The following is a 25,332-nucleotide window of genomic DNA, read 5'->3' on the forward strand; positions in this document are numbered from 1 at the left end:
CTGTTTCTAAATAGTCGCTAGATTTAGGGGATGCTGTGTGATGGAGCACCTGGGTCAAGGCCGAACATGATCTAAAGGTGAGAGAATAAACAACCTTCGATTTAAGATGACAAGGCCGAGGCCTGGGTGCTGCTCGCAGTCAAGCAGGTAATTTATTCGCCATGTTTTGGGATAACATAAATGATCCTCTCCAGTTAGGATGAAGACCGTCCCGTTTATAAAAACCAGGCCCTATTTGTATGTGACAGAAGAAAACATCACTGCGAAAACTACAAAAGAAACTGGAAAAAGGCAGAGTGAATTCAAGAGCAGGATAGGAAGTGACCCTCAAAGAACCCGAGAACAATGCAGACCACCCAGGGCTCAGCAGAGATCAATAACCATTAATAAGAATAACAATAAAATGTTGTTATAAAATTTAAATTTGCTCATCATGTTCAAGAGATCTGGCTGCATATCTGCTCCCGAAAGGTGATTTAACTACTATAAGAGTTTCACGAAATGAAATAAGCATGATGACTTATTTGTTCACTTTAATATTGATCCACGTGTTGACTCACTGTACTGGCAATGAACGAGCATGTATACGTGGATAACAGTTCTTGTCGTAAACAGCAACTGAGACAGAAACATAACATTTTCGTTCATATTCATGAAAAGTGTCATTCATGAAAACATACAGATGTAGCATTTTACAAAAAGGAAAAAATGAGTTTAATAAACATAACTAATAGTGGCTATAAAGCTCAGTATGAAAGGTGGGAAGGACCAGGCCTCGATTCTATATTTATTTGGGAAAGCATATCCATCACTATGTCACCCTGCCACTTGTGATACTGACGTCAAGCCACAACAGTCCAGAGGCTGAAATCATCTAGTCTTGATCAGACAGCTCAAGATCTTCTACTATGTCCTCGTCTCCTGTAGCCAGCTCCTTCAAATCCACCTTATACACAGCCTGCTGCCTCATGTCCTCTGCTTCATCACTGCTGTCGTCATCATCTCCATCATCATCTGTGAGAAGAGCCAAAACACTGAAATAATCCTGCAACACTTTACCAGGGCTGAATGAATACAGTGAACCATAAACCACATTCTCATCCTCATCAGGGGGTAGTTTACAGTCCAGCTGTATCCATCCATCATATGATTATATCATAGCTAGAAACAGACCAGTAATCAATAGCAGTATAAACAGCTGGGCTACATTTTGCCAGTATGTACAAAATTTTTCATAAAGCACGCAAGAGACCATGAGGCATGTTATATACAGCTGACCTCAGAGACAGTGAGAAATATAGGTGATTAGGCCGCTTGCACAAAAATTAACGTTACTTTTAAATACAATTACTATACATTAATCTGCTACAGTTGATACTTATATATGCCAGTATTTTCAATGCTTTGGTAATCAACTGCATGACTGTGAGGGTTTGATAATTGTTCCCGATTAAATGAGCTTTCAATACAGAGATTTGTGGCCTTTAGTTCATTTGCAGAATTGATTACATCCATAAGTGCTCCCTCAGTGTATAGATTTACGTTGCTAAATCAGTGCTCAAATTTAAGGATTTGTTCAAGTTGTCCATAGGGCAACCTCCAGGGTAACCCCAGGTTGCCCGCTCATAAATGAAGTTGCCCTGCAAAACACTGCAGATTCTTCTGGATTGAATATTTGCTAGATTAATTGTATGTCTATGTAGCCGTTATACACATCAGTAAAACTAGATATCAAAAATAAAATGTTAATGTAAAAACAAAACTGATAATCATTTACCGACTCAGGCGGAGATTAGTCTCGTCCCATGAATCATCTTTTGTTAACTTTTTTTGCATTATTTTTTGATGTAATAGGTGTGTAATAATAATGCATTTATGTTAATGACAAAAAAATATGCCAATACATATTTTATGCATTCATCACATACATTGCACATTTTGCACAGTGCGCAAATAAAAGCTAAAAATCTATATGGATTTCCTGCAAGAAAAGCCATTGTGGGTCAAACTGTTAAAATACCAGTACTGTCTTGGATAAGTGCAAAAAGCTAAAACAAGCAGCTGACAGTCATTAACCCACCTGACACATCCTCAGAGCCTTCTTCCATGTCTGACTCGCTCTTCTCATCCTCTGTGCTCAGATCACCCACTCCCTCGTTCTTCGATTTGTCTATCGTAAATCAAAAGTGAAAATGAGTATCACTGTTCTAGCAGCAAAGAACCAACATGAACATACTGAGGGAGCTTGTCTGCTAGTCTTATTAGTCTTATTTGCTTGTAGCTTTCCCATTTGAAGCAGATACTACAAGGGTACTTGAGAGAAGAGGAAAAAGCCAGATCTTTCAATGATCAAATTATCAGTATGGAATGTGCATCGTAATTGATCGCAAACTGGATAACATCACTGTGACCATGGATCGCAAATTGGATAACATCATGGAGAAGCTTACGGCTTTGCAAAAATTATTGGATGGCGGAGACCAGTGTGGACATTAGGGGAGCTGGTAATTACAGCTTCTCACCCGGAAACCCAAACAACCCTATTCTATCAGGTTTTGGCTCCCCCCAATCAGCACTGGCCTCGGCCAAGGCCGCTGCTGAACTAACAACTCCCCCTGAAGAACAAGGCAGTGAGACTCTCTTGCATTCCTCTCCCCCGATCCCAAGGACTCACCGCACCCTCCCCCCATCCCACGCTTTCGCCGCTTCATACCCCCAGTGTGAACAGGTGGGTCTGCTGACCAGCGCCCCCCATGGCTGCAGGACCGGATGGCTGTTTGTCTGTGCTGGACTACCTCCACCTCCCCATTTCCCTCACCTGTTACAAGTCATGTCTTTTTATGTTGTAAGGGGTAGTGACCATGTGCTTATGTTGCTGAGGTGTTTTTTTCGGTTCCTACAATGTCCTCCCCACTGGAGTACAGTCTGGGGGCTGTTATTTTTTATTCTCCTCCTCTCTCCTCATGTTATTCTGTTTCTTGTCTTCTCTCTGTTTGCCCCTGTCTCCCGACCTGTCTACCCCCTACTGTGATGTTTGTGTATATGTATAGTCGGGTTGATGGCCAGTTTTTTCGCTGGTACTTGTGACTAGTGACATGGTGTCAACATGCAATAAAGGGTTCTCATCATCAACCATGTTGACCCAGGATACATTTTATTTCGTCTAATGCGATTAATTAGATGTGTAAAAGCCAACCACCATAAACAGGAAAAGCACGGATTCATTGTCATGAAAAATAAAAATAGTGTTTCCCCAATATATAGAAGAGTGGGCGTTACACAGGTTCACGATTGCTGACCTTGTAATCATCACCATAGGTAGTACACAATGCAGAAGTACTGACTTTTACTTAAATTTTTAAATATTGTCTTTTTTTTTTTTTTTTTTTTAAAAAAGTTTTTTCCTCTGCTGCCCTCTTATGTGAAAAGCAATGTTCTGGACCATGTCAGAAGTGAGGCCAAAAAATATAGACCACCCAAAAACAGACAGCAAAGATGATATACAGCCCTTACAGCTTTATGTTTTAATTTGTAATATTTTCTTATTTGCTTGCTGCACCTGTGACAATGTTCCAATGCAGGGGAAGTGAAAGCCAGAACTCTGGAGAGTTGCCCACAGCTGCCACTGGAATGAGACCCCACACTAACCCCCCACCCCCTCTTTCTTCCAACCACTTTGAACCTGGTAACGCCACTAAATATATACCAAATTCAACATTTCTTGGTGTTTGTTTTCCACGTTTTTATATATACAACCACGGAATGCTTAGTTACAGAAACAATATTATATGTTAATCTGGGACATGACACCCAAGTTAATGCAGATCTATGCAGCTAATTTCAGATTATAGAATGTCACACCATTGTTCTGGGCACTGGGGACGCAGCTGATTACTGTCTACTTTGGCTAAAACTACTTGCCAGAACACCAGCCCAGTGCCCTGCTAGACAACTGGGGAGACTTAAATGAGAAACGTGTCAGAAATACATTTTAAGTAAAACTAGAGATCTAAAAGGATTACAAAAACAGAAAATGGGAAGCCCCAGGCGACCCAACCTAGTCAGACACGGGAAGCCCCAGGCGACCCAACCTAGTCAGACACGGGAAGCCCCAGGCGACCCAACCTACACAGACACGGGAAGCCCCAGGCCACCCAACCTACACAGACACGGGAAGCCCCAGGCGACCCAACCTACACAGACACGGGAAGCCCCAGGCGACCAAACCTACACAGACAAGGGAAGCCCGAGGCGACCCAACCTACACAGACACGGGAAGCCCGAGGCGACCCAACCTACACAGACAAGGGAAGCCCGAGGCGACCCAACCTACACAGACAAGGGAAGCCCGAGGCGACCCAACCTACACAGACAAGGGAAGCCCGAGGCGACCCAACCTACACAGACAAGGGAAGCCCGAGGCGACCCAACCTACACAGACACGGGAAGCCCTTTGCCACCCAACCTGCTCAGACTTGAGAAGCCCTTTGCCACCCAATCTGCTCAGACACGGGAAGCCCTTTGCCACCCAACCTGCTGAGGCGTGGGAAGCCCTTTGCCACCCAACCTGCTGAGGCATGGGAAGCCCTTGGCCACCCAACCTGCTCAGACACGGGAAGCCTTTGGCCACCCAACCAGCTAACACTGGCTTTGTCCAGTGCAGAAGGACGTCATTAGGGAAGACAATGGTATTTAAATAAAGACCGTGAATCTCCACAGCCCACTCTAAAAAATGCATTCAAATTCGATTTCTCAAAATAAATCCAGTTGACCATTCATTTCAACATGAATACAGCTAACACTCTGTTCCATATAAGTGACCTTTTCAAGAAAGTTTGAGAATTTTACGTTTTGGCTTATATTTTTACCTTTGATTTTGAGTCCTACCCCATCCTCATCTGAGTCACTGTCTGACTGAAAAAGATCCTTGAACTCTTTTTTGTCTTTTTCTCTGCTTTCTTGCAGCTTTTTGCGTTTGATTTCAGGCAAGTCCAAGTCTTCCATCTAAAGGCAAAGAAAAGGAATGAGACAGTTTGAGTATTATCAGACAAAATGTTAACAGGTATAGACCTATAAACGAAATTGCTAACTTGCTTACAGATCACACAATCATCAACAGCAGAATATCCATGTGTGCTCTGGTGTCAATACAAGCTCTGTGTCAAGTCTGAAAAAGGCTAGCGAGATGTCCTGTAGCAACCTGAAATGGCCCGACACATGCTGAAATGCGTCTTTTATATATATATATATATATAACCTGTACCACAATTAAGTGAGAAGCTTGGGGCAATTGAGAACAGAGCCTAAATGTACATCATTAATTAAATTAATTGAGGGGAACTTGCTGAGACGAAGTGCCACAGACTCGATGATGAGGTTTAGCCAGGCAGCTGCACGACGCTCACTGGCTGTGCTCAGAAAGCTCCTCCACATGCAGGTGCTGGTTAGCAGCAAGCAAACCTTTTAAAAAGATGCCCTCAACTCCTCTCTTCAAAACATCAACTCTCAAAGCCTTAGCTAGAGGAGATAAAGCTGCCTGCTATTAGCCTCACAGCTTCCTCATAGCGGTTAGCAGGGCAGGCAGAGCACACTTACCCTCTCCTTCCCAGATATCTCAAGCTGGATCTCCCTTTCACGCAGCTTCTTCCATTGGCTGTAGTACCTGGTGAGGGGGGTGCCCTCCCCAGCCACCTGCCGCTCCCACTCCACCTGCAGGAAACAGATGTTACAAACATCATTAGCAAAACTGTAGTATTCCCATTGTATCTGGGAAACACTCACCCTGAACAATGGTAAAGGCACCAGATTTGGTCCAAAAACAATATGTTTTTTCTTTCCTGACATCGTGCACAATTTCATTGCCTCACATCCGATTCACAATGATAATTAAATGGATTTCACATGGAGTGCTTTTTCATTACTGCATTATAGCATATGAGTTCAGTAATTTGATTTGTACAGTACAGTAATTTGAAAAGCGTTTGAAACAACTGTACTGTATTTTGAAAGAGTCAAAAAAATTCATTAAATAGTGACGCTGTCCGATTTATTACCTTACATTCATGTAATAAATATACAAATGTAAATTAGATGGAAATCTGCCTGAGACAAAGAAAAAGGAATTAAAATCAGTTATAATTAATCCGCTTGTAGTAAACAATTTCACAGACAGACATGATCGCAATGAACAGTTTCCACGGTAATTAATTTTGTTTCCAAGAAATGCAAACTATTTTAAACTTTTTACAATAGAATTAAAATGTGACCTTTTTCACAAGATATTTTCATTTCAAACGATTTCAGTTGCTCGAAATATTCACTAAAATCATAAAGATATACGAACATACCGAGCGAAAGTCTTTCTATAGAAAAAAATATCCCAGCTTTAACAGTTTATTTACAGTGCAAACCTTGTCAGTGAAATAGGAGGGGGAAAAAACTAAATAATCATTCATTAATCGCAATCGAGGTAAAATGTTCAATTAATCATGATTTTGATTTGAGGTCGCGTCACCCAGCCCTAGCGGAGGCGTGATTTAGGTTTGTTCTGTAGCCATTGGACCTTTTTTGGTCACATGAGGTTAGATTTATTTGTCTATAGAAGACTGTGAGGACCACTCTCTCATTGTTTGGCCCTAATAAATAAAAACACAGAACTGAAGAAAGGCGTAGGTCACTAAAAACACAATTAAATACAACAGTACACAAAATGAAAGAAGCAGAAGAAGCAGTCGTCACTGGTGTCTGATTAGATGGCTGGAAGAACGTTTTGGTTCCCAAACCTCTCCTCAGCCATTCCATGTGTTCGTTAAAATTTCACAAAGAACTCAATTAATTGATGGAATTAGATAAATCACTTGATGAACTACAGATTAGTCATATGCTAGTGTGTTCAAGTCAACAAATACACAAGTATACTGAATGGTTACTGAAAATACTGGGGTGTGAAATGGCTAAGCTAACACACATCACAGAGAGAACAGACCGACTTCAACATAGTACTGCATGTATAAACATAATTTTTAGTGGGGGAATTATGCTAGAACAGTTGGCCAGGGAGGATTTGGCCCCTCACACTAGCAGAGGCTCCAAGCTATAAGGCCAGCAGTGGAACTTTCAAACAACGGCAAACAGGACCAGGTCTTAACATAAGAATGGACACTATTCCTAACAATTACAATGGTGGGGGCGATTACTTGTGCTGGCCTTAGGAAATTAAAGATATTTTTTTAGAAAAGCATGACCACAGCAGCTGAGTAAGTAGCATTATAGTATCAGGGTCACAGGGCCAGACGCGGAGGAGGCTGAAGGCGAGAGGCATTCGGTTTCAGCTTCTTACGGCCGTGTGGCCCCCCCAGCCTAGTGGATTGCCGCCACAGTGGCGGCAGCGAGGCTGGCGGACAGCCCTCCCACCCTCTCCTGCCTCCCACATCCCCAGCCAGGTGCCACCTTGTCTGCCTGCTCTCGGCTGAGTGCTGTAACCTCCCACAAGTCACATGACTCCACCCAGCTACCCCTGCTTAAATATTTATAATAGTGGCTGGAGTGATGGGAGAGTGGGAACCTGGGGCTTTAAAGATTCTCTCAAAAATATTCAAAGGAGACACACTGAAGCCCTGTCCCAAACTCCCATGTTCACCTATGCACCCACAGTACCACCACATCACAGAGGGTAGGGGTAAAACCAGCTAATAGAAAGGGTACCCAGGCTCCATGGATGCCTTGGCATCCCTGGAAGATGGGGTGGGCTGGGCCAGGGTAGGGTGGGGGCTATAGACATTTGTCTATGCATTAGTGCTTATGAAGCATTTCAGGGCTGGGGAGATAGCATCGTGAGTTTGACTGAACACCGAGAATATATATACACAGACACAGGCAGACAGACAGCCAAACAAACAGCCAGCCAGACAGACAGCCAGCCAGCCAGATAGATCTGGTTTTAGTTAGTGATGACCTAAAATGCAGCAAGACACTTGTCTTTTACACAATCCATTTAAGCAAGGAGAAAATAAACACAGTATTAATTTGAGCTATAGTCATTAAATTGATTTTAAGCGTACAATTAACAACACATTCCCGGTAAGTACTGTACTGTATGTACAAAAATGATCAAATGAACAAACTACCTGTTACAGGCAGAACAGTTCTGAGGAACAATAAACACAGTGTTAACTACAATTCTCCCACAATGGTTAGTGCATACAGTAAAAATAAATGTGTACATGTGAGAGAAGCATGCATTGTCAGAAAAATTGGCAATATGTACCTTTGGGGGTACAATTACTTGTCACTGAGGTAGTACCCTTAAGGATCTGCCAATTGTATCCTAGCTGGAGGTAAATGTACCTTTTAGTATAATTTAAGGTACAGAAATGGACTCTGAGGAACATATTTCTACCATTTGGGGTACAATAATGTTGGCTGTATCTTGGAGAACTGTACCGTTTTTCCTGACAGTGTACAGCAAGGAAGTGAGTTCTACAGTGACTCCATCCCTCCTACCACCCAGGATGACTTACCACAACTGCTGAGTCACTGACTCCAAACGCAGCCTTTTGCCGGAGTGCAGTGATGTGAGCAGAGTTTTCCTGCACCTTCTCCAGCAGCTGCCGGATCTGCTTGCAATAATTGGCCACTTTGCATTCCTTCAGAAAGGCTTTTAGCTATGAGCAGGAATCGAGAGAAGGGAATGAGGCAGGACATTCAGGCCAAAGGAGGAAGAAAAGGGTGAGCAGGGCTACTATATTATTCAGGCTAAAATGCACCAGAATGTGGAGGAAATCTTCCAACGTTCACAGATTCCAGTAGTATGAAAACACTGCTCTACTACCAATTGGCCATCCTTCCAGGGACTACAGCAACCCATCATTAACAATAAGCACAAGTGTGACAAGAAATATTCTGGTAATGTAGGGTCCTCAATAAAGACCATGTCAATCAAGTAAAAAAACAAAATTAATAGTTATTTCAATGTGGAATAATAAGAGTTAAAAAACTATGATAGACGAGAGGTGCTCATTTAAGCCTGACAAAAAAGAAAGAATTCTTATGTGAAGAGCTCATACGACATGACAGGTACGTGAAGAGGAAGGAGCACCTGGATGACTGTGGGCAGGGCGAGTTCTGGGAAGCCGATGGAGCTAGCCTGGCAGTGGAAGTACTCCAGCGACAAGTCATAAAGCTGCTCGATCAAGCCGTCCTGAGACACCGTCCCATTGCACGTCAAAACAGCACACAGTACACAGAAACAACACCGACAAGCACCAGTTAAAATCCCACCACTAAATTACTGAATTGCTTAACATAAGCTTTACCTAAAACCATTTTTGTCCTCTATACAACTGTATAGTTTGTTGAAACACAGGATGTCAAAACATTTATTATTCATCAGCATGTTCTAAAGTTACCTTTTATAACAAATTTTATAGTTACACCTTTGAACTTAGAAGCTCAGTATAGCAAATAGGTAGCAAAACACACAGAATTAGGTCATCGCCTTAGCGAGCAACAGGAAATTGAACTGACTCATGAAATAGCACCAAAACTAAACTGGTTTAAAAAGAAATGAGCGAAGAGATCAGGTAAGCACCTTGAAGGCTTTCTCCTGCAGGTTCACATTACTCAGCTTAAGGATGACTGCAAAGTTGATGGGCTTGGTGGTGAGTCTGCCTGGTTTTTTGTTGAAGTCCACCAGCTGGAAGACCTGCAAAGAATTTAAAATGTGCACATCACGCCTTAGCCAATGACAGCAATCACATACGCTTATCACAGCTTTTCACCACGTCATTTAAGGGTTGCGGAAAAAGTGACATCGCAAATAAATCACTTAAATGCTGACACTGGATACATACTGCTACTCAAAGCATGAGAAAAATCACCAGTTAAAGAAAAAAAAAAGATTGTGCAGCAGAAATGATGGCAATCACATGTGTAAACGGTAAAGATCACTGCCCAGTCATTCAAGGCAGAGGAAACAGCGCAACAAAATAGGCATGTGATTTTCAAGCATTCTTTTAATAGAAATAGAACCGAATCTGTGTCTTTTTCTGGTATGACACCCAGCTCTTCATGCCAGTGAGGGGGCTGTAGTGCAGTTTCAGCCATGTTCCTCCCCTCCAAGGAACTGGGGGGGCGTACCGAGAAAAGAAGAAAAGTGTGTAGGTGGAAGCGTGCGCGCTAATGATAGCCAAGGCCGAGTCGTCAGTGTAAACATCGGATGTGGCTGCTGTCGGCGAGAGGCAGCAGGAAGGCTGGCTGAGCCCATGCTGTTTGATAGCAGGGAGCGACCGTGGCAGGAAGCTGACAATCACAGAGCACAGCCTAGGAGCGGAGCCGGGACACAGCGCCACGCGTCTCACAGAATGAGCAAAGACAGGAAGTTAAGCGTCACAAACAAATACACTAACATACTTCTTGTTAACACACTAGTGTGTTTGGTTTTAGGTAGAGGTGCTGGCTGTCATGAAGAGCAGATATGGTTTGAACAGTCTGGCAAAAAGGCAGACAGCAGGATAGAGAGAGGCTTGCTGAGCCTCTAAGGGGCAAACGACAGCAGGGCCTTCTGCTTGTCTTTGTCAAGGTCAGCTGTTCATAGAGATACCACACAAAAATATGGACAGAGCGAGCGGTGCGGCCTGCTTACCTCCAGCAGAAAGGGCAGCACAGGAACAAACGTCTTGGTGCCATCGGACAGCAGAATGAGCGCGCGCACACAGTGCAGGCGCAGGGGAAGGTATCGGCAAGTTGGCACCAGCCTGTCAGACACAGGGACACGCCGCTGACAGGTCTCGCTCTTAAAATGGTAAATTGTTTATTCAAACATGCAAACTGTATGAGAAAATTCCTAAGCAGAGTTCCTAAGCAGCACACAATTTAATGGAAATTCCATGTCCACTTTCTGGGCATAAAATATTTTAAGTAAGATGTTGACCTTCAGCACCATGATTCACTGGGGTGGGGAAGGAGTAGATACTGTGTGCAGCTGCTTGTGAACTTGGTTTCACTTTCACAACGTTGTCTCTGATAGTGCATAAGGTCGATTTTGCTCTCACCACATCACGTCCTTTCATTCCACTCAAAACACTAATTTTTCCATCTTCACCTTAATACTTAAAGCTTTCCTTTTGCTTTCACTGTTTGGAACTAGAATGCTTTGACATGTTTCAGGGCATTAAGAGTTTTTTTGTATTTATGAAAATTAATACGGAAGAATAACAAAGCAAACACAGGATAACACATACGTTGAAGTTATGCAGTAACTAGCTGTTTCAGGTATGTGCGTGTATCCCATGTATTCCTCCACAGGCCCCAGATGGAGTTTCTCGTGGATAAAAAATTGCACATGAAAAAATATGAACATCATGCCATAACGTAAATGTTCCCTCATTTATCAATCGCATTGAAGAAAATTCGTTTTCAAAACATTACAGGAGAACAAACTGCACAAGAAACTCCAAATTCAACACTCCCATCTGGCGGTGGTTTGGGATAATGCAAGTGTCAATCCCTTATTTCAGCCACCACATTTTGAACAGTCGTCGTGATCAGATGTAGTAGTACTTCGCGGGTAATATTAGAGCAATAGAATAATTGAGAATTTACTGCAATGTATGTTTCAAGGACTCAAATTTGTAACGAACGATTTATCGATTTCAGAAAGAAATCGAAATTTGAATCAACACGATCTGCAAACCGCAAACACTGCGATAAGGCAGCATGTCTGACCCAGGGTTTAAAAGTGCTGCAAGAATATTTTTGCAAATTCATGCCATTCTCCTTGTGTGCCAATCATTCTGACCAATCAGAAGTGCCGTGTTTCTCATGTGCAAGTCTCGCTCGCCAATGAGAAGTGACCCAAGGCGACTTCTTATACACCCACAAACAACATCAAATCCATGGGAAAACGTTACGTTCGCGACGCGAAAAAATATTGATTACGCTGCTCAGCTGTAAGTGAATTACCTTCCTATGGCATGGTCAGAAATTGTTTACAGAAAGGTCCTACTATTTGAAGAGTCAGTATTATGACAGAATTTCACGGTTGTGTAAAATTGATTTGCATACTTGCCATTTAGTTTTGTACATCCCTGCAGATATTTGCGCACATATATTTTAGTGTTTTACACCCGTGCAGCAAAATTTGTGTTTACAAAAAAGTTTTGGACACTTGTGTTTTCAAAGTCATAGATTTGCAACTTCAAATTTGCACATATTTTCAGAAGCCACGTTACAACTACGATTCAGGATTACAAGTGCACAAAATCAATATACGTGCACTCGGAATTATGGGATTTCTGGCAGCCTAATAGGTATTAGGCGTCCATGTAGCATTAGGTGCAGGATTCCTGTCTTTTTTTCTTACTGTCTGTTTTATTACTGTACTTTAAATTAATAGTGGTACATGTACCCACGAACGTCTGATTGGTAAATTAGACGTTTTAGAACCACTTGACAGTAGCGATCATAACATGGTCAAATTTGAAGTTAAGTTTAGTGTTCGAAGAGCTAAGTCCAAATCAAAAATATATAATGTTAGGAAGGCTGACTTTAAGTGTATGAGACTAAAACTAGAAATTGTGAACTGGATGGAGTTAAATAACAAAACTGTTGAAGAGGCCTGGGAATTTTTTAAAAGCACATTATTGCAAGTGCAAGAGGACTTCATACCTGCTTCCAGCAAGAATAAATCTAGGAAATTGCAACCTAGGTGGTTTACTAGGGAAATAAAGTATAAAGTAAGGAGGAAAAGGGCTTTGTTCCAGCAATGGAAAATAACTGATGATGAAAGAATAAAACAGGAATATCTAAGTCTACAGGCTGAGTTAAAAAATATTAGACGAGCTAAAAGAAATGTCGAAAGGATGATTGCATTGGAAGCTAAGGATGACGTTAAAAGTTTCTTCCAGTATTTTAACCCTAAAAGAGCTCTAAAACCTGAAATTACTAATCTGCAGGATAGTAAGGGTCTTATAATAGTAAACGACATTGATATAGTAAATGAGTTCAATGATAGTTTTGCACAGGTATTCACTGTTGAGGACATTAGTAACTTACCAGTTCTTATTACTGATCCAGCATCGTCTATAACTAATATATATATAACTGAAGCTGATGTTTTGCAAAGCCTAGCTAAGCTCAAAATAAATAAATCACAGGGCCCTGATGGCATCTTACCTATAGTGTTAAAAGAGATGAGGGATATTATTTGCCGACCGTTAACTTTACTGTTTCAAAAATCCTTATCTGACGGTGTGGTACCTTCTGATTGGAAGCATGCCAACATAACGCCCATTTTCAAAAAAGGGGATAGAAGTAATTTGTCAAACTATAGGCCAATCAGTCTAACTTGTATAACTGGTAAAGTTATGGAGGCTATAATCAAAGAGAAAATGGTAGATTACCTGGACTCCAATAACATTTTGCGGGACAGCCAGCAGGGATTTAGGAGAGGTAGATCCTGTTTAACGAATCTGTTGGAGTTTTTTGAGGAAGCTACTCAGGAAGTTGATGATAAGAAGGCCTATGATGTCATCTACTTAGATTTCCAAAAGGCTTTTGATGTTGTCCCCCACAAGAGGCTCCTACTTAAACTCAAAGCGACAGGTATTTTAGGTACCGAAGCGACCTGGATTGATAACTGGTTAACAGATAGGAAACAGCTAGTAGTTATAAGAGGCACAATGTCACAGTGGGCCTGCGTCCATAGTGGGGTACCACAGGGTTCGATTTTAGGACCACTATTGTTTCTAATTTACATAAACGATATAGATACCAATATATACAGTAAACTGGTGAAATTTGCAGATGACACCAAGGTGGGTGGTGTAGCAGATACTGAATTAGCGGCTCAGCAGCTACAGCGGGATCTTGATTTAATTAGTGACTGGGCCGATACCTGGCAGATGAAATTTAACGTAGACAAATGTAAGGTACTCCATGTAGAGAGCAGAAATATAAAGTACAGGTATTTTATGGGTCCCACTGAAATAAAGGTAGCTGATCATGAAAAAGACCTTGGTGTGTATGTTGATGCTTCCATGTCCCATTCTCGCCAGTGTGGGGAAGCAATAAAAAAGGCCAATAGGATGTTGGGGTATATCTCCAGGTGTGTGGAGTTTAAGTCAAGGGAGGTAATGCTAAGATTATACAATTCCTTGGTGAGACCTCACCTAGAATATTGTGTGCAGGTTTGGTCACCATATCTTAAAAAGGACATTGTGGCCTAAGAAAAGGTGCAGCGTAGGGCCACAAAAATGATTCCTGGTCTTAGAGGAGGTTACTTGAGTTAAATCTGTTCAGTCTCAAGCAAAGGAGACTGAGGGGGAACATGATCCAGGTATATAAGATTCTAACAGGTTTGGATGCTGTTCAACCAAATAGTTACTTCAGCATTAGTTCAAATACACGAACTCGTGGCCATAGGTGGAAATTAGCGGGAGAACATTTCAAGTTGGATTTAAGGAAGCACTTCTTTACACAGCGCGTAGTCAGAGTATGGAATCGTCTTCCTGATAACGTAGTGCAAGCTGAATCCTTGGGTTCCTTTAAATCAGAGCTAGATAAGATTTTCACAACTCTGAGCTATTAGTTAAGTTCTCCCCAAGCGAGCTTAATGGGCCGAATGACCTCCTCTCGTTTGTATAGTTCTTATGTTCTTATGGTTAAATTAATATTGGTACATGTACCTACGAACGTCTGAGGCCACGAGTAACGCAAGTCACGAGCATTTTTATTTAATAAAATCTCGCTGTACCGCGAGCCCGCCCGTCTCGTTGTCTCATAGTTTTTTCTTGTCGTCAATGTTACATTCGACTAAAAAAAAAACAATGTTACAAATTTCAGTTTTAAAACACAATGAAAAAAACAGATGAAGAGTCAGCAGTAACTTTAGTGAAAAATATGTATTAAACTGAAACGTTAAATGGAACAAAAAGATACGATATGATCTCTTTCGATTGCTTCAGCTGGCTTAAAACAGCTGTTTTGTGTTGCGGCGACATTCCACCAGGGCGGGGCCATGATACGTATGTTTACATCCACTCTTGTAAATGTATGAATGATATATATATATATTTTTTTTTTTCTTCTACATTTTTATTAGTAACACAATTTGCTGTAATATTCAGGCTTGTTTTTCAATGTTGTATTGTTAGCAACAATTTTGTATACTCGCTGTAGGCTACGCCGAGCAGCCTAGCCTAGCCTACGGGACTTGGTGTCTTTCGTGTACGGCCATAGCGCATTTTTTTATGCATTTAAAGATGAAAGTGTGTCTAGTGTGCCGAAAAATATATTCTCAATCAATGCTACTTGCTACTTCCCATTATTCCTTATGGGAAAAATTCTTCGTACCCACGAGAAATTGTACCCACGAGCTGTGTCTTCAAACCAATTACGCTCCTTGGTACAGGTATCACTGTACAGTCACAGCTTATGTGATCAATGTTTTATGTTTGTTCTCTGCTAATTTAACTCTTGTGTATATGGGACTTGCTGGAAACGCTTTACTATGGGTGAAAACGCGGCCCAGCGCTGTTTGAAAATGCACTTAAACTGTGTATGTAATAATACAATCATTTTACCATGTTTGGTTTACTAGTCTCAGAACTTCTTTGGCAAATAAATGACCATAAAACAATACTTTTAAGCTATTTTACCTTAAATTTATAGTAAATTGCTGCAGATAAACAGTATGCGACATAATTTGAGAACAGCCTCCACACTGAACCATATGACATGATGATGATGTAAAAAGTTGAGTTTGTTTAGAAACTATCCTTAGTATACAGGAACGAGGCATTCAATAAAAGGCTGCAGAGTTATATTAAGCCCTATGATGGGCTGGCCCCCGTCCTGGGTTGTTCCCTGCCTCATGCCCATTGCTTCCGGGATAGGCTCCGGACCCCCCGCGACCCAGTATGATAAGCGGTTTGGAAAATGGATGAATGGAAGTTGCATTACTTGTGGTTTGATTTTTGTGTTGAAAGCAATTCACACGTTTAAGTTCTCATCTGTGCATTAGACAGTAGACCAGTTAATATTTTGATATGTCGTCTGGTAATGCTGTGTCATATGTTTTAAATCTATTACACACTAAATACTGAACAGAAGCTTGACTTTTAAAAAATGAGACCGCAAATCAAATCACAAACGCAATATCTATCAGAAAAATCGCAATTAGATATTTTCCCTGCATCATTCAGCCCTAACTCATCCATCCATCCATTTTCCAAACCGCTTATCCTACTGGGTTGCGGGGAGTCCGGAGCCTATCCGTAGCCTATCCCGGAAGCAATGGGCATGAGGCAGGGAACAACCCAGGATGGTGGGCCATCCCATCGCAGGGCACACTCAAACATCATGCACACCTATGGGCAATTTAGCAACTCCAATTAGCCTCAGCATGTTTGCTCGAACCTGGATCCCGGAGGTGTGAGGCAACAGTGCTAACCACTGCACCACCATGCCACCCCGCATCAGTACTTATCCATGCTATAATCAAGCAGAGAATCCTTTTAAGTGCAATTTATAAATAGGGTACAAACACAGTGAGGCAACAGTGATAACCACTGCCCCACCATGCCGCCCTCAGCCCTAACCCAAATTGTGAAAACCCACCACCCAGCAAGACTGAAAACTTACAGAATATTCTATACAGAATATTCTACATACAGCATATTCTGACAGACAAACTGGATTTCATTTAAAAGTAGTATTTTTTCATTTTGTCATTCAGAGACATAAAGCTGTATTTGACTACTTAAGACAATTCTTTTTAAGGAGAATATGACCATTATTAAATCAGCACATCAACAAAACAAAAAAAATCCGGCCAAAGTCTAACAAAAAGCTTAGATTTCTGGATGAAGGAAAAAAAACTGCAGGATATCGCAAATACATTTTATGTCATTACCCGGATTTAGGTTTGCCATTGTAATAAAAAATCCATATAGAGACCTTATGTATGTGCACATAAAAGGTGATTAAAACCAAAATTACATCTAGGACTAATGGATATAATTGGATGGAGACTAACAGCTTGACCCGCTTTACTAGTACTAATTTTAGAAACTGATAAGAAGTGATGTTTTATAAACGGGTGAATAAAAAGTATCAAAGCGTTTGCTGGCTAACCAAGTATAAAATACAGTAAGTTAGTTCAGTGAGTTCTTATATCTGGCCCCGTCAGAGCCAAGGCACTGGCGGGTAGCTGAATTTTCCAGAAAGGCGAATGTTACTCTTAAAAAGTCAGGAAGTCAGATATTCGGTACGACACAAGAGATCATGAGGTGAACCAAAGAGAACAAACAGAAACACTACTAAAATATGCCACTCTGTAGGCACACACAGGAACTGACATTTATTGCACAATGTATTTTTAGTTTGTGCAGTTTTTTTTCATAGAACTGTCATTAATTATTATATTTTTTATCTTTATACTGATATTTTGTGTCGGTTACTTGAATGGCAGCTTGTACTGCATTTAAAAATCTGTAAACCCTGAACTTTTCATGAAGAAAATTAGTACCACCTAGTGGAAATTCATGCAAATTATTCTAGTTTGGGGGGTAAAAGTGCAAAACTCTTCTTACTTGATGCAGCCAATGATGACCTGGCACAGTGGGTAGATTAGGGGCCCCAAAACCTCACTAGGATGCAGTGTGCTCAGAACTCGACACCACAAGTACAAGCAGTGCACAAACTGCCAGTTGTACACAGCCTGGTACGTTTCCTGTGAGGACATAACAGAATGGTTAAACACACACATAGGTACACCTTCTGCAAAGACAACATATAGTACATTAACTTCGAAGACTAGACAATTGAGAAACGATCTAACCTGGATTAATAAGGGCAGAAAGAATGTACGATTTGAGTAGAATTAACTGTTATTGAAATGGCCTGAATTATTTGACTTTTTGAGAACAAAGCAAATATCAGTATTGCGTGACACTAATCTATATCAGTGATGCGGGCGAAAAATTTGTATTGGGGAGGCCATCAGGGGCCATTTTCATTCATAGGAGTCTCTGCTATGGCAGTGTCTCACAATCCGGTCCGCGGGGAGCCACAGACCGTCCGCGTTTTTTTCTCCCTCTCAGCTCCTATCTGGTGGTCCCTGAGGACGAGTTTGAGAAACTTTGTTCTATGGTATTTTGTTTTTATGACTCTGATGTGGGATAGCCACTACCACCCGCACCCCACCACCCCCCACCGCTGCATAATCAGTCTGTGCTCACCTTCTTCTTCATAGTCATGGCATTCCTAAGGTGCACGGCCAGCTGACGAATGTAGACGAAGCCGTGCTGGTAGGTCATCTGGGTATCAAGCGCATACATCTCCACCAGCGTCCGCTGCATGAAGTTGATCATAGGAAGTGTGCTGGGCGAGGTGAATTTGCAGTTCTTCACATAGGCAATGTACATTTGCTGGAGGGAGGGCAGAGGCTCTGTCAGGTGAAGTGTACCACTATGTAGGTTCAAATACACTGGTTTCCAAGTTACAGCTAGAATCCAACACAAATTGTGGATTTCTCTGCCAAGACACATTTCGATCAGCTAATTACCAGGTCCAGAACTGAGAAACACTGGCTTAAAACATATTAGAGATACACTGATCCGATATTCAGATCGGTATCAGAGTCAATCCAGACCTATTTCATAGGTCAGGTATTGGCCATACATGGTCAATCCATGTCCGATATTAGTTTAGTTTTTGGCAGTCTCTAAAAAGATTCTATTTCATATTAAATCTATTTGAGTAATCAATCGCACTACAGCTCTTTCCTAATTTAGATGTTTGTTGCAGCATTCAAGCTGAATGCTATCAGTTTTTTTGCTATTCACTTCTACCTGCTGTGATGTCATGCGCATACCCTTTGCAATATGAGGAACGCAAGAACACCAGATAAGAGGATGATGATCTCGGACTATTTATGATTTTAAAAGCAACTAGCAGCAGAACAATTTGAAAACTTTGTAAAAACAAAGTTTTGAGAGGTGGGAATAGCGTTTAATGAAAACCCCACTAAACAAATCGAACGCACTTGTAAGACAACGTGAGTAATATGAAAAAAAAGCAATGATGATTTGTGAGTCACTAGCTTTGTGTACGTGTGATACGGGGGTGGCTATGGAAATATATATTGGAGTTTATTATTTGTAATCCACAGACGACAATCCACAAATACGTACCATGATCCACAAATATTTCACTATCTACAAATATGTATTTTAAAAATTTGTTGTGTAAAATCTGGAGCTACTTATACACATGAAATATATTTTGCTCATTTGTGGATCATGTCCTGTCTGTTAATGGATCATGTTACATTTGTGACTTCGCTTCTGTTTATTTGCAGATTTTTGTTCACTGCAGTTGATCTGTACTGCAGTTGATCTGCAGAAAAAAAAAATCAAATACATCACTACCCACAAATATGTATTTTTATTTGTGTTGTATGAAATCATCCACAAAAATATGGAGTGATTTATCCACAAATAAATAGGAGCGAAATCACGAATGTAAAGCGATCCACAAATATACAGGAAGCAGTCCACAAATGTGCAAAACACGATTGACGTGTACAAGTAGTTCCATATTTGTGTGGTTATGATTTTACACAACACAAAAAATACATATTTGTAGATAATGAAATACAACAATACATAACCAGGTGAGTTGTGGAATTGGAGAGCACCTTGAGGATAGGGTTCAGGTACAGGTCCTGCTTGTGCCGGCAGATCTTGCTGAGAGCCAGGAAGGACAGGACCCGCACAGTCTCCTCGCCTGTGCTCCATTGCTTGATTAGTTGCTGGGGACGGACATACTGATCACTACAAAGGCCACAAGCACATGCATCCATGCAGACACAGACATACACACATACGAACACACACAGCAGAGTCATGCATACCTTTAGAAAGACTCTGCTCTGCTTGGGTAGACACAGGAAATACGGCACCATCTGGTTAGCGTGCCGCAGGACAGCGATGATGACGGTGGCCTCAGACAGGCATGACAAGAGCTGTGCGAGATGATGAACTTTAGCGTTTCTGAAAGAGTATTACTGAGGGCCAAACCAGGCTTAAAAATGACAAAAGTACAGCGACTGGGTGAAACACCTGAACAAGGCCATTAAGGTAAGTCTTGATGTCCATCTGATTCTTCTGCCACTTTGAGCTGGATGATGGCAGCACTAGTCTATGCAAAGAGAAGCAAGAGCATAAAACACTGATCAAAATTCAGCAACCTGTCATCACTGCAAATGATTCTAGTTAAATAACACCAACCCAACTCACAGCACCTACACATAAACAGGGACGCGCAGATCGACTGGCTAGGGACGAGAGATGGCCAATTTTCACCCTAATCAGCACTAGAAGCAGAACATTTTTCGTATGAGAGAGAATTTCAGTATTAATTACAGGACTGGGACAGGAACTAGACACAATGGGAGTGGAACTTTTTACGTTTTCAAAACTCTCCTCTCTGCTAGTGGCTGGTTGGTTGCAAGTAGCCAGTACTGCCTGGCCAGTACAATGCATTACATAGGCTTTGATTTTTCGTGGTGTAGTCATAAAAAAAGTCGGAGTCGGAGCCAGCTAAGATAGTGTTGCAAGTTAACAATCCTAATATCTCACTTTCAGAGCTTTCTGGAACGTCAGATATTTTAAAGAAATTTGTTAGAATCTGGAGTTATGGGAAAAATGGTGTATACTGTATGCAAGATCTGAAAAATACTTCGAAAATAACTTTGGTGCACAACCAAGGTCTAGTTGATTAGCTAGGCTTGCAATTTTAAGATCACCCCCCTCCCGTCCTCTGGGATCGGGATAAGTGGTATTAATTCTTCTGGGATTGGATTGGGACTGTTTTAGAAGGTCTATCACAGGTTTGGGACAGGTCTTTTCTTGTGGGAGGGACAGGAGTGAAAATCCACTCCCGTGTCACCCTCTAATCAGCACTGACTGGCAATAAGCCAATCAGTTTAAATATGGCTGATTTCACGAGCGGATCAACTAGTTTTTACCAACGAACATATCTTTTGGTCCAAAGTGTCCATAAGAACATAAGAACTATACAAACGAGAGGAGGCCATTCGGCCCATCAAGCTCGCTTGGGGAGAACTAAACTAATAGCTCAGAGTTGTTAAAATCTTATCTAGCTCTGATTTAAAGGAACCCAAGGATTCAGCTTGCACAACATTATCAGGAAGGCTATTCCATACTCTGACTACACGCTGTGTAAAGAAGTGCTTCCTTAAATCCAGCTTGAAATGTTCTCCTGCTAATTTCCACCTATGGCCACGAGTTCGTGTATTTAAACTAATGCTGAAGTAACTATTTGGTTGAACAGCATCCAAACCTGTTAGAATCTTATATACCTGGATCATGTCCCCCCTCAGTCTCCTTTGCTTGAGACTGAACAGATTTAGCTCAAGTAACCGTTCCTCGTATGACATTCCTCTAAGACCAGGAATCATTTTTGTGGCCCTACGCTGCACCTTTTCTAACTCCAACTCAGTTTAAATCCACAGTCGTGTCCCCCACCCCTCACCCTCCTTCCCCCCACTAATGATGTATGATGGGTGACAGTAAAGCATTAAGTATATCTGTTGTTTGGTTATAGTGTGGGACAGATGTTAAATCTGCTGTGTCTAAGGCATGGGAACAAAAACTTGCAAAAACTAGGAACTGCCCTAAAAACATTTGGCATGATCAGTGTAATTATACATTTGCTGAACCATTCTAACTTGAAAAGGTCAAAATATTTGGTTTGCAGAAAATAAAATTCATTAAAAGAAGTTTTAAAAAATGTTAAGTTTACTAATTATTACACAAAAAAATTGGAATCAGCCATGATCAGTATCGCTAGGACAGACAAAATTGAGCAATTGGGATCGGCCAAGGAAACTGCAATCAGTGCATCCCTTCACATAAAGTGCAATCAGTGCATCCCTTCACATAAAGTACAATCAGTGCATCCCTTCACATAAACTGCTACAAGGAGTTCAATCGGATAACAAAATCTAATTTTCTTCCAATAAGACTACAAGGTAAACTCAGACTACTTACTTTTTCTGGTCCTTCTCTGCCTTGAGATTGAGCATCTTTTGCAGAGCTACAGAAACCTCTCTGATGCAGAAAAGCACCAGGGCATTAAAAACTGCAGGAAAAACAAACATTCCCAAGTTAAGGAGAGACTCTCACCTGATGTTGCATTGACTACTTTGACAAAAGTTTAGCAACCACTAACTGAGGAGCAGGCTATCACATGGGTGGGTGCGGGGGACTACCTGAACTGTCTTCCACATGGAAGCGACAAGAGTCTTCACGTTCTCCTTTAGTGGTCAGCACTGCTGCTTTGAAGGCCTGCGTGACCTCTCGAAACAGCCGAGGCGTTGGCTCTTTCTGGTGGTGGTCCAAAAGCACAAGGGTGAGGGGGAAAAAAATCACAGTAGGAAAAGCCCTAAACACCTGCAATTAGAGGAATGTGTCTAAAAATTAAAATTCCTCCAAAAAAGCCAAAATAAGCACAAATACCCTGATAGCCATTCTCCACTCATTGATCATTTTCTCCGTCACTTTAATGGCACCCGCAGATTTCCGGGACTGTTTTGCTGATTTCTCTGCCTCTTCATCAGAACTGGCATCCTTACACAAAAATAATACATTAACTTCACTCTGAAGACAAAGGCAGATGCATTATGCACAGACATACCAAAGAAAAACTTTTACCAGAAAGTAACAGCAGAACTAGGATCGAAAATATGATTGAAAACAAGGTAAACCTCAAGGTGACTGGGCAGTATGTGGTATTTGCCGTCTTCATCATCCTCATCATCTGAGCTGTCTGTGTCATCAAAGTTAAGCAGCGTTCGGTCGTTTTCCTCCAAAAACTTATAGAACTCTGGATCTTTGCTCTTCAAGCGAGAAAGCTGTGCTTTGTGCTGGGATGCCTGGCCTTCCTTTTTGTCACTCCTAGGCACAGGAACCGTATCACAACCTTTATTAGCCTTCTGAATATTATTCAAAACCTTAAAATTATTCAAAACATTACTTGTAAACACTAACAAGTCACACACAAAAACCTGTAAAGACATAAGTACAACAGGGTTGGATGTTGAACAGTTGAAAAAATCTATTTGGGAAAAAAATATACATTACTTGCTTGGCACCCCAACCCAGCACTCATCTTGGACTACAATAGCCGTTTCAGTCTCCAAAACATGACAATTCCTTACTTGTCTTGGGCTGCAGAATTTGTTTTCATGGATTTCTTGCTTTTTCCATTCTGTAAAACTGGCCCCTCTTCTTCCGAGTCTCCATCGGCATCTGAGACAAAGCCAGAGGCCAGGAACTCGTCTACATTCAAATCCTCCAGTTTCCTGCATGAGAAAGAAGCAGAACTCACATTACTGTCAGTATGTACCGACATATTGGAATTGTTTGTAGTCCAATGAAGTACATACAATATTACAAGAAATACAAGATAAACATGATAAACACTTCACAGAACATTATGGAATACAAATACAAAATTTCACGGAAGACAATTATATAGAAAACATGGTGTAAGACATCTTAAGACAAATTAATGTAGCTCAAGAACTACAATTTAAAAATAGTTATTTATTATAATGCAAGTTGAAAAGATATTGCACATATACCATATCAGACAAGGGGAAGATAGGAATTATCCCTGGGTCATTGCTTCTGAGTGACAGATTAATGAGGTCCTAGGCAAGTTGAGGTCCTGCACAAAATCATGGCCTATTTGTCGTGCATGGGATGTGAAGAACCACCCATCAATCCATCCTACTTTGCTGGAGTTAGATCTGATTCATGCGTTTTCCAACGTTCATACATTTTACACATTTTATTAAATACATTTAACATAATTTACTATCAGTGTTTTACATATTGCATATCAAATCTACTGACATGAATACTGTACTTGTCAGTAATGCTCACATATTTATATCTATATCAAGTACTTCAGTATATCGAAATTGGCCACACATGTCTGCTGAGGATGTCCATGGATGTAGAATGTTCTAAAAATGTGTTTTAGCCAATCAAGATATGCTACCTGTAGTTTTAACACCGGCAATACAATGATAAGGTATTTCAGACTACTCATCTCACATTCGTTAGTTTTTTTTTTATGTATTAAATTATTTATTGTTAGGACTATAGCTTTCAGTTTCAGCCCATAAAAATGTTGCATTTTTCGATTGGGGAGCACCAATCGATTGATACATCTGTCGTATCGCGCTACGGTAGGACTACTAGACAAGGTAGGACAAATCGTCAGAATACCAGATCGTTTACTTGAAAGTATACAATTTTACACGCGCTGGAAATGTAGTCGCCACATCTTACAGTCCGACTTATCATAGTTTGTAGTACAAAAAGCATCATCTAGAAAGTTGTAGAAAAACAAGTTTCATGCTGTACGGATGAAGCTTCAAGCATTCTAATACTGCTCCAACGTCACTACAAATACAATTCCCCCATACTATAATGCTCACGATTTTAATGACTGCTTGACAATAACTCAAAACTGTATAAAAGAGCTAATATTTAACTAAGATATCTCATACTCACATACGACAGTATACCAAGAGAGTACCTTCCTTGATTACCAGAAAACATTATAGACCCTTTCGAAGGAGTTAGATCTTAGTCTTTGAAGATAGTCTTTGAAATTTCTTAACTAGCACGAACAGTCTTTGTGTTATTTGGTCTGCAATTAGAGCAACTAATCGGACAAATCGAACAGCTTTTTACTGGCAAGAAAAAATTGATGCAGTAGGCTGATATACAATTATCCGACGACATACTTCATAAACGTGTAAAATTATTTTTACTTTTAACAAAAAAAACATATATTAAGAAGCAGTTCTGCTCATATTCAGTTACAGTTGTATTGTCTTACCGCTTCATACTGTCTGCCATGCTGGATCAATGTGGGGACCACTACCTTCTTCTTCACGGAGAGCTTTTTGCCGGTAGTCCCCAACACAAAGGTGCATTATCGCCACCTACTGGACTGGAGTGTGAAGGGTGTAATAACCCACATCCTCGTCACTGTAGGAAGCAACTCGAAGATCTTGTTCTTTTCATACACGTCATAAAACTTGACTTTATTTTATGGGAGTGAAAAAATAAACTAACGTGATTATACAATTACACAACAATTATAGCTCTGTCTTGTTCCTCAGGATCGTATCCATAAATGTTATATTAAAACATACTATATAGTATGTATTATTACAGAAAAGTTGTAGAAAAAATATATTTCAATAATTTCTTATAATTCTTCTAA

At 40.9% G+C, this 25,332-nt stretch overlaps 1 protein-coding gene across 1 annotated transcript; it reads right to left on the reverse strand.

Annotated features, from left to right (window-relative positions):
• Positions 1-516: 516 nt before the first annotated feature.
• On the reverse strand, positions 517-25,048 carry noc2l (NOC2-like nucleolar associated transcriptional repressor). Its single transcript, XM_048998551.1, has 19 exons — positions 24,943-25,048; positions 23,246-23,389; positions 22,793-22,982; positions 22,545-22,655; positions 22,298-22,412; positions 22,077-22,167; positions 20,124-20,202; positions 19,916-20,026; positions 19,700-19,813; positions 18,240-18,428; positions 17,592-17,731; positions 10,643-10,754; positions 9,590-9,703; positions 9,098-9,199; positions 8,520-8,663; positions 5,596-5,709; positions 4,869-5,004; positions 2,081-2,170; positions 517-1,014 (listed from the first exon to the last, which is right to left on the reverse strand). The coding sequence occupies exons 1-19, from the start codon at positions 24,960-24,962 to the stop codon at positions 875-877; spliced, it is 2,256 nt and encodes a 751-aa protein (XP_048854508.1). The 5' UTR covers positions 24,963-25,048; the 3' UTR covers positions 517-874.
• Positions 25,049-25,332: the final 284 nt, after the last annotated feature.

The sequence above is a fragment of the Brienomyrus brachyistius genome, unplaced genomic scaffold (assembly GCF_023856365.1).
Source record: "Brienomyrus brachyistius isolate T26 unplaced genomic scaffold, BBRACH_0.4 scaffold38, whole genome shotgun sequence".
In the NCBI taxonomy this organism is placed as follows: Eukaryota; Metazoa; Chordata; class Actinopteri; order Osteoglossiformes; family Mormyridae; genus Brienomyrus; species Brienomyrus brachyistius.